The sequence below is a fragment of the Setaria viridis genome, chromosome 5, assembly GCF_005286985.2.
Source record: "Setaria viridis chromosome 5, Setaria_viridis_v4.0, whole genome shotgun sequence".
NCBI lineage: Eukaryota > Viridiplantae > Streptophyta > Magnoliopsida > Poales > Poaceae > Setaria > Setaria viridis.
This window is the reverse complement of record NC_048267.2, coordinates 29,526,326-29,540,578: the sequence shown is the minus strand read 5'-3', so window position 1 is coordinate 29,540,578 and position 14,253 is coordinate 29,526,326. Positions and strand designations below refer to the sequence as shown.

The window sequence follows — 14,253 nt, the reverse complement described above, 5'->3', positions numbered from 1 at the left end:
TACCAACTATCTCCAAACTCTTTTTCCACAAAGGCGATCGACAGCAGCAACACCTGGTTGTTACTGTCGGACCCAATAGCTGTCAAGATTGTGCCTTTATACCTACCAGTCAAAAACGTACCACCAATGCAAATGACTGGGCGACATTGCTGAAAAGCCTCAATGCAAGGATCCAAGGTCAAGAATGACCGCTGCAGAAACTGTTTGCTTGGATTCTGAGCACAGGAATAAGCTTTCAAGTCGTAGTAGCTTCCTAGATTCCTATGGCATATGGTGTGCAATAGAGCAGGGAGGTTATCATATGATGCTTCGTATGTACCCTACTTCATCTCTAACGCCTTCTGCTTAGCTCGGTAAGCCTTGAAGTAGCTAATTTTGTACTTGAACTTCTATTCTATAGTACAAATAATCGACTTTGGCTAATAACTAGGATTCTCAACTATCTGAGGATAAATTATTGAGCAACAAAATCAGCAATGAGGTTGCGGTGTTGTGCTTCCAATTCATCCAACACGTATTCATGCTCCACCAATCTAGTCACCTCTCAGTAATCCTTCCACTTGCCCTTGTATGCGTGCACCCTAAACGGGCAATTGCTTTTGACACAACACACATCATATATTATTGGGTTGCTCTTCACCACCCTGAACTATCGTTGCAAAGATAAAGTCGACCATCTTTTTGTAGCTTCCTTCACCTCATCCCCACTATGATACAAAACACTAACACAAACATTATTCTCCCTGTACTCCCAAGGGACAGTTTCCTCTTCATTGACTGCTAGGCTTGAATGGTCATAACTTGACCAGTTATGCGGAATAGGATTAGCATCATCCTCATCCAACGAGTCATCATCCATGGCGCAAAGGTGCTCTTCGCCTTCCTTCTCTACCTGCTCAACTAACCCAGGGATGTGTTCCCCCCTCATCAGCCTCGCCATTTGGCTCACGGGGTGCCTCTTCATCCTCTGTATCTCCTTCTTCTACCCCATGTTCAGTATCTTCTTCAGTTTGCCCATCGGTAATCTCCAGACCTTCCTCGCCTCTAACTTCCCCACCATCGACTTCTTCTTGTAACTGACTGCTAGACCCAATCTTCTGGAACACTTCAACAAACAATATCAGCGGTAAACCACGCTTAGTAGCAGCATTTACATATGCCCTCAGTTCTGAGTTCCTTCAAATAGTATCAACTCCTGAAATATTATGTCAGTTCGAAACCTCACTACAGCCCTAACAGACAGCTCAACTTGATCTCTATCAAGATTGAAAGCCTTAAATATCCAGTTGCATATTGATGCCCAAGTCCTCTCTCTTGCTCTTGGTACTTGTTTCCAGAACGACTTAAATTCAGACAAATCTACCCCTTCTGAATCATATCTAACCTGCCCCCGACCATAGAACACTTGGAAAAATAAACTGTCCAACATGCCTATCAATATACACGACATGAACAGATATATTACTAAATGTTATTAATTTTAACTAACTCCAACAACACCTACATTTAAAAAACTATATATAATTATAACTCATGCATTGCCAATAATATTAATTTTAGAGTTATCTAAATATATCAACAAATTAATTTTACTTTACCCTGTCAATATACATGATATCAAGAGAGATCATTACTAAATATTACTAAATTTAACAAGCCCTAATCACACCTATATTCCGAAAAACTATATAAAGTTATACACGACATAAACAAACATTATTAGTAAATGTTATTAATTTGAACTAACCCCAAAAATACCTAGATTCTGAATAACTATATAACATTAATAACTCGTGCATTGCCAATAATATTAATCTTAAATTTATCTATATAAATCAACAAACTAATTTACTTTAACCAAAATAACTAAACTAAATCCACTATACCGACAAACTAATATTTGTCTATGTCTTATATGAACACCTAGATTTGATCTAATACTTAACACTACACCATTTATATATCATATCGACTACTACATCTACGAACTACGAGTTAAGATAAACTGCAAGATTTCAAATAATACTTGAAACGAAGCGAACATCCGGCAGAGCTTCGCTTCGATCTCCACCCTCCTCCCCTCCCTCTCTTCTGCCCTCCTCTCTTCTCCTTTCCTCTCCTCTCTCGCTTTCTCTTCTCTTCTCCCGAATGAACCGGCGCGCCCAGGCCCCGGCCGTTCTTCGCGCTTTAAAGGGTCCGCCTACCGTCGACTGATCCGGCGGGATCTTCCCGCTCCTGCCATTTGAATCGGTGGAAGGCTATTACCGCCGCTTCATCTGGCAACCAGCTACCGCCGTTTCATCCGGCGGTAAGTCCGTAGGCCCCTCGGCCGCCAGGATTCCGTGTGCTGCCCACCGTTTCAGACGGCTTACCGGTAAGCGGTTTCCTTCCTGGCATGGTGCCACGATGTCGCAGGATTGCTGACGTGGTGCCTCGTTTTCGATTTTTTTATTCGTTGCACAGATACCGCAGGCTGAAACGGCGATAACTTTTCTTACCGCCGGTTTAAATGGCGGTAGTCGTTTCATCCGGCGGCATACGTTTATATTTGCTAATTTTTTCCTCCGCTATTTATTTCTGCAAAATCATAAAAAATATAAAAATAAAAAATTTCTCCATATTGAACTCCAGGCCCAGAAGACATTGTAGCTCCTGTCAGGCCTGCCAGTGACCCGTCCATGGGCCAATGGCCCAGTAACCAACCCCTATTAACAGGAGGAGGGTGCGCCGCATCATCAGCCATCAGATCAAAGAATCCCCCAAACGCCGCAGCCTCTCCTCCCTAGGGTTTTTGCTCGGCGGCGACTCGGATCGAGTCGGAGTCCGCGGGGAGAATCGCCATGGCGTCGCGTCCGTCGCTGAGGGCGAAGCCCAAGGGCAAGGGCGGGGCGAGGGGAGCGGCCGCCGACCCGGCCGGAGAGGGCGCCACCGCTTCGGCGACCGCCGTGCGGCTCGTCAAGGAGTGGACCACGTGGACGATGAAGACGGCGAAGGTGGCGGCGCACTACGGCTTCATCCCGCTCGTCATCGTCATCGGCATGAACTCCGACCCCAAGCCCTCCATCTCCCAGCTCCTCTCCCCCGTCTGATCGGATCTCCCCCCGGCGGGGCCCGGATGCGGTCGGTCCGTACGCTTTCGTAGTAGTTCATAGATGGTGGTTTGTTTTCGCATGTGCTGGATCTAGTCTATGAGGGAGGGTAAGTTCGTGATGCTTCTGTGAGGTCGAGGAGTTTAAGAGGCTTATGCTATGTTGAGTATAATAACTTCGTATTGGCGGGTGTATCTTCTATAGATCGGACCAAATCTGTTAAATTGGTTATATGGATCTGCTACTAGTGTGATGATATGAACTATATCCGTGTTCATCTGTGTTCTGTTTTCATGTTATGTTTTAATGTGCCCGAGGTTTTGATTGAACAGCAAGAGGCAGACTAGCTGTGGTGATCTGGAATCTGGCTAGTTTTATCATACGACTTCTCGATGAGAAATGGGTGTTTGTATGTGACTAACAAGTTGGTAATTGGTGTTAATGAGTCTATGAATTGTGGTTGCCTTTATTTCCTAAGCTCAAAGCCTGTGTCCTGTGACAATGGTGATTTCAGAGCTCATGGATATATGATGCCCTATAGCTGTCTCATCTAGTTGCTGAGAATTATACAATGTTGCTGCACATCGCAGAAGATTACGCGTGGACAGTAGACGCTGTTTACTTATTTATCAAATTTCTGAGCAACAAGTTGTGATATTTGCAGACCGGTTCAAAACAAGTGTCATGAGAAGTGGCCGTCTTGCGTTCACAATCATTTGTGGTAAACATCTAAAAATTTATCAAAAATCACGTTTCCTGTTAATTGTACATGCAAATGATGCAATGCTGTTCCCAATCATTTGGGTGAACATGTAAATTTTCGCAAATACATGATGCAATGCTGCTCCCAATCATTTTACATGTAAATTTATCAAAAATAACATTCTTCCTCTTAATTGTCCTTGGTACGATAGCACACGCAAATACATGATGTAATGCAGTTCCAATTTTTAGCACAGTATAACAAACTCATACAACTTGTAGCTATTACATATGGCAATGTTGTTGACGAGATCGAAACAGGCAAATGACATTTTTATTCATCTGTGCAAGTAAAAATAAGTAAATAACATACATGAAAGGCGTCTGTTCTTTCTACATCCTTTAGGGAAAAGGGTGATGTGCACCTCCACAATAGGCAACATCAAACCAGCAGATCCCTGAACAAACCAGCTGTTTCTCTGAATTGACATATACAGGTGGCCAGTTCTTCATCCAGAGAAAACAAATCAGATTACCCCTACAAAATTCCAGTGTTCTCTCCTTGATGAACCTAATAATATTGCTGCGCCCTCAAACAGCAAAGTTTCATCTCATTCTCCAATATTTTGATCGAATGTGTACTGGACAAGCTTACTCGAAGTGCTAAGGGCTGCAGGCAGTGGACAAACTGCAACAAGGCAGAAAAACTGTGGACCAGTGAATCACTGAGGTAGAAAATGCTCAGGATCAAGAAAGACCAAACTTAGACAAGGCTGACTGAAACAAAGTTGAGAATGCCTCAGCAGCAGTCCCATCATCGGCCTTGATTTTGAGCTGTGCCTTCGCTGATGCTGTGTTGACAATACATTCTACAAGGAAGAAAGCAGTAGCCCCATCTTTCTGAGCATAAAAAAAGAACTTGTAGTTTGGAGGCTGACCACCTGAAGCAATACATTGGATGTGATTGCTTTGCATATGGCGGATGAGTGATTGGGGGTTCATTAACGATGCTGCTCCTTGTGGACTCAAAGAGCACTCCTGTCAATAAAATACATAAGAGAAGCATATAAGATCAGAATTGGGAGGGGGAAAAAACTCAGAACATGATGTCAGACATTTCGGGGGCACACATATCTTCATTCTTGAACAACCCCACCAAGGTTTTCATTCATTAGACTACTTTTCTAAATCAAAGGAATCTTGAACTGGGCAAAATCACTGTCTAGGTGTCAGAAGTTGGAACAGAAACTTTCAGTTCAGAAACAAATAGTTAGTACTAAACCATGGCACCAAAAAAGAATCTAATGCAGTAGAACGCTTTGCTAATGTAAGAGAATCAACAAGGAAATGTGAAAAGGATATGTGGCATATGTTGCACTGCTTGTAATAATCAGTAAATGCATGGGCAAAAACCTGATTGTAGCATACCTGAGTCAGTGCCAGTGCTAGCTGGCCCCATTTCCTCTGGAAAGTACCAGGATCCAACACAGGCTTTGAGTTAAGGGTCAGTGCTGGTGGTGGCGCAGGTGCAGGAGCTTCAGTAACGCCAAGCCCAAGAAGGTCATCAAGGCTGAAGTTGGATTGTGAGGAATATGCTGGCCCACCAGTACTTATTAGTGAGGTTTCAGCTGGTGTTTGAGAACTTAAGCCAATCAAGTCAGAAGGAGCATTGTATGTAGAGGTGGATGAACCATTGCTGGCTCTTGTACCATTGTCCTCTTTATCTGACGTACTAAGCAAAAGGTCATTATCATTTTCTTGGTATCTTTGGGCAGAAATTACATTTTCCTGAGCCTCTGCCCCAACAGCCAAGTTTGTAAGATCCTCAGAGTACTCAAATGGTCCACGATGCTCCTTGTCTGTAAACATGTAAGATGGCTGCCAGATACATAGAAAGAAGTTAGCGCCTGCCAATTTAAATAATATATAGATAATAGGATATTTGAGCAGCTGCCAGACACATGCTTCTGTCAGCTCCAGCATTTTGTAAATTGTAATAAGTGCAAATGCGGATTTCTTTTTCACCCTAACCATAAAAGGAATGCATTTTGCACCATAGAAGTGAATAAATTCAAACCTCAACAATGCTTAGCACAAGACATGATCTCTATCTGAGTCACGTGAACTCAATTTGCCTCAATCAAGGTTCTAAAAAACTGCTACAATGCCCTATAACCAGTTGAAAAGACAGTTCACCTCTCAACAAAGCTCAACACAAAATCTAGACATAGCAAACTCAATTTACCACACGCAAGGGTCAGAGAAACTGCTATCACATTCTATAATAGGTTTGCAGTTCAAGACAATCCCTAATTTTCAAAAGTCTCTTGTTTCATGAGTTGTGCTAAATGTACAATGTTACCCAACTTTCACACAGTTAGTTTTTCAAAAAAAGAACAAGGAAAGAGCTTCCACACGGTTATTTAATTCGGAGTCATCATCTCTTTTTGAGGAAAATCAAAGTCAATACTCCCTCCATTCATTTTTAGTAGGCGTATTAAGATTTTAAAAGTCAAAATTAATAAATTTTGATCAATTAGTCAAGTTATATGAATAGATTTGTATTTCAAAGATCTTCTAATATAACTCTGATTATGTAGCAACTGACGATATGTTGTAGGAGAAATTGAAGGTCAAATATACCTATGACTTCTTTAAATCCTAATGTGCCTATTAAAAACGAATGGAGGGAGCATCTCATGAAAGTTATCTAAAGAATCAAACATTTTGTCAGTAGACAAGTTGAGATTGGTTATGATCAATAGTCAACTAAAATCCAGAAGCCAGCTAGTACTCAGCAAAGCATAACATTGAAATCTATCCCCTAACAGATGTTGGAAGTCAAAATTGAATAAAAGTTCTATCATAGCAACAGCAGTATTTGCCATTCATGCTTGCTATGCCAAAACATTAACTAAAGCAGGTTCATCACTGGAAAGAAATACAACATCAAAGGAAGAATACTGATAAGGTTGCAACGTACACGGATGGACACAAAATTTAATACTCAGAATCTGATAAAATATACAATAACAAGTGTCCATATTTAAAAATTTTATAAATGGTCGAATCACATTAAATTGCATACCTTCTGATATACAACTGATAGACTGTTGAACTCATCAAATATGCGATCTTTCATTTCACTGCTCTGCGTATCTGCAAATACAGAGACAGCTTGTTTGGGAGGGTTTACTACTCGTTCTGCCACAGCAGGATCATATTGCAAAAGCCTGTAGTAGAAGAGCGCTCTGTCATGAACATCCTGCGACAAAGCACAGTTCAGCTCGAGCAACCATCTTTTATCCATTCACAGAATGATAATAAATAATCCAACTGTTATAGTACAAACACCAATAAATCCTCACCTGGTGAGTGTCAGATAGACCAGCTGCTAATGTAGCTCCTAACGCCTTCTGTGTCTCCGGTGGTCTCTTGAAGAAACATTTCATCACTGCAGTCAGGAGATGCAAGCGAACCTGCAAATACAGCAATGGAAAAGTTTACTGGAGCTCAAGTAGTGAATGGCTAGGGCCATGACATAAAAAATAAATCTAAAGCAAATGCACGAATTTTAGACTAATATCAGGACAGTCCTACAAGGTTCTTACTTACCACATTCAATTGCAGTGGAAATTTTATGAATCTCACAAATGAAGCCAAACATTCAATTCCACCAATTAGAAATGTCAGTTGTTATTAAATACTTCAAGTCATTATCTTATATGTGTATGCTACGGATACATATATATCATTACTTTGAAAAAACAAACTTCCAATGCATACATAAGTGGAAGAGTCATTTTTTTCTTGCAACAGAAGATAATTTTAGAAACATGGTTAATCTGGTATGAAATGTAAGAAAAATGCATACTGAGACCACCTTAAAACACAAAATATGGCAGAAGCATATTAAACTACTGGAAAATATTAACAGCACGAAATAAGGAAGAAAATGTTGGCACCTCAGGAGAGTGCTCTTCATCCCAGTTTTCAACAAGACTTTCAAGTACGTATGGAGCATCATGCATGTCTTGTGAATATTCTCCCAACATCCAAATGAGAGCTGCTTTTCCTTTTGGCTCCTGAATATTTTTGCTACTGATATTTCCAACAACAGCTATACAATCATGGCTCCATTGAGGATATTTTCGCAGAAGATCTTTCACCAAGACCTGCATTTTAATTTCTAATCAGAAACATCCAAGATGCAAGTTGAATGTAATCCAGCAAGACTACCACGAGTGGAAGATCAGTAACAAGCATTACAAACACTTACTAGAGTTTCAGCAGTCACGTAATCCTTATCCATTTCAAGAAATTGTAGAAGCCTGTCCACAATGGCATTAACATCATACTGCTGGAGTGCTATTTTTCCAACTGCCCGGATAGACTCCCTTGCAATTGGTACATCAACATTTCCAGCATATTCACACAGCTCAGTCACTGGTGGAAAAAAAACATCCAGTATGGATATTTTGAAAAATGATGGTAAATAATGAGTAAAACATAACAAATTATAGTTGGAAGTTGGATATCTGATATACCAATTTCATAGGTGTTGCTTTCATTCGCTATAGCAGTCAACATCTCAAGTTTCAGCTTCTTCACATAAGACGGATCACTATATTGGCAGTAGAAACTTTTGTAGTCAGATGAAAATAACATTGGAGCACGCATCACCAGAAGATGTAGATGGCATAGCACAGAGTACGACTGTTCAGGACTCCCAGCACCCACCAAGGTAAGCAAGGGTGCTTTTATACGCTCATAAACCTAATAGAATTGAAACAAAGATTAGAAGATTTCCAATCAAAGCCTACTGAGTTGAATAAATTCCATGGAACACAAGAATAAGACCATTTAATACATAAAACATGGTAAATCCAAAGATACTGTTTTTGGGGTTAAGATATTTCCAGAGTACATGAACTTGCAAATAACAACATTATGCAGAGCTAAAAGTTATGTGAAATAGCATGTTCATTTTATTTGAATATTTGATTGCATAACATGACAGAAATGTATGAAGGCTACCACCAATATATGGGTCAGTTTCTGGTTTTGCTGTGCTGCGCTGTGGTCCATTACAGGAAATTTTACTAAACCTAGTAAGATTTTGCTGTTATGGATCCTAAAAACGTGCTCCTACACATTAAGATATAGGAAGAAATGATTGCTTCGAAAAGTCATAGCAAGTCAAATGGAGCCTAAGCAAAGCATAATAATGCTGCACGAGCAAGATCACATCTCTGGTAATATTAATAGGAGCAACATGTGTACCTGTTGATGAACATCAGTCATAGACATTGTCAAATGGAGAAAAACTTTAATTGTTGACAGAACAACAGCTCCATTTGCATGCTGAAGTCTATCCTCCAGCAGGTTCATTATGTCAAAAATTTCGTTATTATCAGATGGTAGGAACTTTGATGCCAACTCAAGAACAAGGCACTGTGCCCACTCACTGAACTCTTTGATCCTGCACATGAAAAATAATAAAAAATCAAGTAACTTCACATTAGGATATTGCCAGAAAAGTGTCAAAGAAAGGTCTGAACTCACTTGTTTAGCAGGTAAAATACCACTGGCTTGCTATACAATGTTTCGATCTCCCTTGCTGCTGCCTCTGAATTGGCAGCTTCTAGGGTCCAGATTTCCTGCAACGCATGCAGGCAATTGGCAACTACCTGCAAATTCATCAGTGTAATCAGCTAATCTCAGAAAAGACAGTATTTCACAAGATAACATCCAATAATTAATCAGTAAGCCCCAAATGGAATAGCTTTAAAGTAACACCATCCACAGATAGGCCCAAAACTGAAAAACACAACCTACACAACAGCCTTTTAATGGAAACCATACGACAAATAAGCTGAGTCAAGCAATCGAATTTTGATGTTCCAAAACTGAATAACAATGGACTGGTAAACTTGGTGGTGGACAGGCAAATTCAAAGGTATTTTAGCAGTGAATTTCAAACTCACTCGTATTTTTTTAAAAAAAAACATTTATGCATTCTGTGAAAGCATTCAACTAAACAATTCAAAGCCAGTACAGCATTATATGAAATCCAGGTACCATCCAGCATGGTCTGGCCACAAATGATCCAAATAGCGGCAAGTTTAACGTATGTGGAAACTGAACACGCTGTCAAGGAAGATTTCTAGTGCTCCCAATAACAATATCTACAGAGACCTGCTTATGGATAACAGTCCATACCACATGTGCCACAATAAAGATCTCTATAAGCATTGGCTACATTTAAGTGGAAATACGGCCTGCACTGCGCTTCTTCCACATGACTTACTGATTTTTCAGGTGCATGCGAATCCATACAAGCACAACAGACCTAACAGTGTTGAAAGCACTGTGGAAAAAATAGGGAGAACAAGTGGAAACATGCCACTTGCTGTTCAAATGTATTAGATGACTAAAAATCTAGGCTTTCATTTGATACATTGAGGCAGATGTGCCAGCTTCAGCTAATTGTAATATCCAATGTGTTTTTTACTTTTAAGTAAGTTTAGATACTACTTCTCCAATCACAAATATATGGCGTTTTGGTCAAGATTTCCATTCAAACTTTTGAAGATTTGACTATCGATATCTTGAAAGATATAGAATGGAAACATGAAACTTGTACGAGTATCTTGCAATGCAGTTTTATGATATCAATCTTTTTAGATGTTGTAAATAGTGGTCAAAGCTAAATTCTAAATTTTGAAGACCTTGGCGTGATCCAAAATGTCAAATTATTTCTGATTGGGGGTGCAGGGAGTATTACTTTGTACTACCTTATTCAAAAAGAAGAATCCATGATGGACAAATATTAATGCAAGCATAATAAGGCATATCAGGATCGAGATGATAGTAAAATAGCAATTCAAATTTGCTAGGATGTGTGTCACTATAAACTCTCATAATTTGCTATATAAGTCATTATGAATGCAATGCAAAATATCTTGGGCTATTAACAAACCAATCAGAGAAAAATTCACATGCAAAACTAACAGCACAGGTTATAAGAACAGTTGAACTTCCTGTGTTATTAATCTCAGCAGACAACCTAAGCAAAAAGAAAAAGGAAAAGAAAAAAAACCTAATATTTATAAGTATAACCAGTCAACCACATAAGGGTAGGCAGCTGAAATATGCAAACAACCGATACAAACAAACAAGCTAGACTAAAATCAAAATATAATTAAGGGAATAATCATGAATATGCAACCCATTAATCACTTTCATGTGACAACTTCATCAGTACAGCTGGCTAGTCTCTATGAGCCAACCGGGGTTCCAAACCCGATTCTCGCATTTGTTCAGGTGGGGCTTAATACCCTCCCGTTGCCCACCCTCATTTTTTCATTAGATACTTTCATTCATCTGTTCAATCAAACAAGCTGCTAAGAGGATAGCAGCTGCATGGTGCCCCCAATACTAGGTAACAGCTCCCATCAGCATGCAGTGCCTAAATTCAATGGGTGTTGAGATTGGCATCTGCGAACTTCATGTAGTGAAATTAGTTCCAGTTCCAGGTTGAGTCCACAAAATGCAAATAGTTTATTTCAAGGTGAGAATTGATCAGCTACGCAATCAGCTTGTGTGATCATTGTAAATAATTAATACTAACATGACTCCTGCATTCTGTTTCAACAAGCAGTTTGTGTCTGGGTAGTTTACCTGTGCGTCTGGGTCAGAGAGCATGAGCGCCTTGAGCGAAGCAGGCAGGTCAGCATCAATGCAGGCGGTAGCAGATATGTGATACAGCTTGGCAGCACCAACGGCGGCGATCATCCGGACGTAGGCGCTGGGGTCCTTGAGCCCGGTCGTCAGCGGCGTGACGAGATACTCGACAAGGTTGGGAACACGGAGAGAGCAGAGGCTGCGGAGCGCGAGGCCGCGGATAGTGGGGTCCTGATCGCGGCAGTCCCGCTGGAGGAAGTTGATGGTGAGCAGCGCGAGGTCCGGGTGCGCGCGCGCGTGGGCGCCGACGTAGAGGTAGCACATCTTCTTGGTGACGACGTCGGAGGTGGCGGAGCAGAGCACCATCTCCCCGAACGCGGCCGACACGTCGATGCCGGCCGTCATGCAGGAGATCACCCGCTTGAAGACGTCCCGGCGCTGGTCGTCCGCATCGGGGGCGCGGCTCCCGGCCAGCTGCCGCAGCTGCTGCTTCAGATCCGCCACCTCGCTCTTCCTGCACTCACAGAGTCGCCAATTGGCGGGTCAGCTTAGGGTTCAAGAGGCGGGAAAGTCTCGGGAGTCGGAGTCGGAGCCGGAGAGAGCGGCGTACCCGGAGGGTTGGGAAGGGGAGGCGGACTTCGCCGCCGATGGGACGGTGGGAGCCATGGCGGTGGTCGGCCGCGGCGGGGAGTTGGATCTGACCTCGCGTGGGGAGGAAGACGACTGCGACGAGCCGTGGTGTTTCGTTTGGGGAGCTTGGATCTGAGCTGGGACTGTGAGCGAGGAGTACCAGAGCCTGACAGGTGGGTCATGAGCTATACGCCTTCGTAAAGGGAATACGTATTTTCAGTAGAGGAAGGGGCGGGAAGTAAACGGGTATTCAAGCCAAACGATTTGCTGTGGCGGCGCGCCGTCGCCGTTTCAGGGAGAGGGCGACGCTGCGATCTCTCGCCGACTCGCCGGGTAGTCGACGAGGCGATGCTCGGAGATTCCTCGTCTGAGCCCTCATCCTAGCGTTTCGTCGTGGTTGGTAAGGCCGTTCTCCAGAACCCAACCTGATGCTTTTCCGCTGCTATTTTTGCTTTGCGATTGGGGGAGTGCCCGAGTGGCCATTAATTGCGTCAAGAGTATTCAGTTTTTAGACTCGTCTTGGATGCGATGGGTTCGCAATCTGTGAGCGTAGATTCCCCCCTGCGGAAATTGGGAATGCGATTAGCCGATTAGTACTGTTTCTGCACTTTACTGCTTCATCTGTGAAGTACCCAGGTGGTATTTTTTCCCCCGCGAACGCTCAAGTGGCATTTGTTGAACGATGATATTGTCGTTTCTCAACTTGATGCTATTGGTTGCACTATGGAGTGCATGATATTTAAGGTTAGGCTATGAATTATGTAATTGCGCAAAATCTGTCTGAATGCCCGTAAAATGTTATATCGGACACTTTACGTCACATATCCGGCGGCAGAGTTTACTAGCAGTGTCTATCAGCCTATCTATATCATTCATGAAACCCTGATACCAATTGATTCCTTCAAGCTGATTACCTACAAAATGATCTTAAATGGCAAATCAAAGGTGAAGGATTTATACTTCAAAAATTTGCATTATCTGAAACTCTAGATAATCACTACTAGATCTCTTGGTATATTTATACAAAAACTTACATTGTCTGAAACTCTAGATAATCACTAGATCTCTTGGTATATTTATACGCACGAGAGAGATGGGCCATCTTAGTGAACTCTGTACCATGCGGACCGCATGGGCCGTCTTAGTGAACTCTAGACTATGAGGGCAACACGGGCCAAGTTAGCATACACAAACTTCCACAGAAAAGGTCTTGAAGGTACTTTGTATTATTTACAGATTCAGAAAATTGGATTTTTTATGCTTGAGATCTAGTTATCCAGTATATACAATAACAAAGCAGGCTATGGTACTGTGGATGAAACACATAGTTAATTGGTGTGATGAGTGAATAACTTTCTGAAAGCATCCAATTGCGAATGGGCAGTAATTTCCTTTTTTTCCCCTTCCAATTTGGATGAAAGCATCTTCCTGCTCCTGATCCAGTATTGCAATATTGTTGGTGTAAGACTGATTTCCCATCTTGGTGTTTGTAGTTCTGCATCAGCAAGTATAGATTTTTGGGAGGAATGTGAAAGATGTGTTCCTGTTCATTGTGTGATTTTGCCGTGTTCATCATTGTGATGTTGTGTTACCTTTATGTTGTGTGATCTTGTTGAATGTTTGTACCGAGTAAATGGCTGATGGCATGGCTAGGGGCTGCAGCAATTCTGTTGCTTTGAAGTTTTTCAGAAAACAAAAACCACTGTGAAAACCTCTCTGACACCTAAATCACAGGATATGTTGTTAATGCTAGTGGCATCCTTCTGTTCACCAGCCTGCCACTTCATGTCGTATTTACTTTATACTAGCAAAATGCCCGTGCGTTGCTACGGTAAAAGAGCAATTGAAATGTAAATTAACTAATGACATTTTTTATTTCCATCACTAAATTTTTATTTCACTTATTGGATGTATACACATTTAATAGAAAACCAAAAGAATTTTGACTTAATTATTTCCTTGGACTCAAATACCCATTAAATTGAAACGTTTTTTATTCAAGAAAGAGAGTTAAATCAGCCTCCGATAGCCACCGACGAGGGGCTCTTTAGTCCCGGTGGGTAATATTAACAGGGATTAAAGAGCCCCTTTAGTCCCTGTTGTAAAGGCCAGTGACCCTCGGGAATCTGGAGGGACGTTTTGTCCC

The 14,253-nt window shown here is 41.6% G+C and overlaps 2 protein-coding genes across 2 annotated transcripts; one reads left to right on the top strand and one right to left on the bottom strand.

Moving 5' to 3' along the window:
* Positions 1-2,731: 2,731 nt before the first annotated feature.
* LOC117858437 (mitochondrial import receptor subunit TOM7-1) lies at positions 2,732-3,354 on the top strand. Its single transcript, XM_034741508.2, has one exon. It carries the CDS (start codon positions 2,841-2,843, stop codon positions 3,087-3,089), a length of 249 nt encoding a protein of 82 aa, XP_034597399.1. The 5' UTR covers positions 2,732-2,840; the 3' UTR covers positions 3,090-3,354.
* Positions 3,355-4,100: 746 nt separating this feature from the next.
* LOC117858435 (beta-adaptin-like protein A) lies at positions 4,101-12,247 on the bottom strand. The gene is made up of 11 exons (XM_034741504.2): positions 12,088-12,247; positions 11,475-11,991; positions 9,357-9,481; positions 9,075-9,273; positions 8,339-8,567; positions 8,071-8,237; positions 7,757-7,966; positions 7,160-7,270; positions 6,880-7,056; positions 5,220-5,669; positions 4,101-4,829 (listed from the first exon to the last, which is right to left on the bottom strand). Exons 1-11 carry the CDS (start codon positions 12,141-12,143, stop codon positions 4,539-4,541), a joined length of 2,532 nt encoding a protein of 843 aa, XP_034597395.1. The 5' UTR covers positions 12,144-12,247; the 3' UTR covers positions 4,101-4,538.
* Between the last annotated feature and the right edge of the window lie 2,006 nt (positions 12,248-14,253).

What these genes read in the sequence shown, in the direction of transcription:
- LOC117858435 (XM_034741504.2), bottom strand. Translation starts at nt 12,143, where the DNA reads ATGGCTCCCACCGTCCCATCGGCGGCGAAGTCCGCCTCCCCTTCCCAA. An exon ending in TGACTGATGTTCATCAACAG is followed by an intron (nt 8,568 to 9,074) that starts GTACACATGTTG and finishes CAATTCTATTAG; the next exon opens with GTTTATGAGCGTATAAAAGC. An exon ending in ATGAAGAGCACTCTCCTGAG is followed by an intron (nt 7,271 to 7,756) that starts GTGCCAACATTT and finishes CTGTATTTGCAG; the next exon opens with GTTCGCTTGCATCTCCTGAC.
- LOC117858437 (XM_034741508.2), top strand. Translation starts at nt 2,841, where the DNA reads ATGGCGTCGCGTCCGTCGCTGAGGGCGAAGCCCAAGGGCAAGGGCGGG.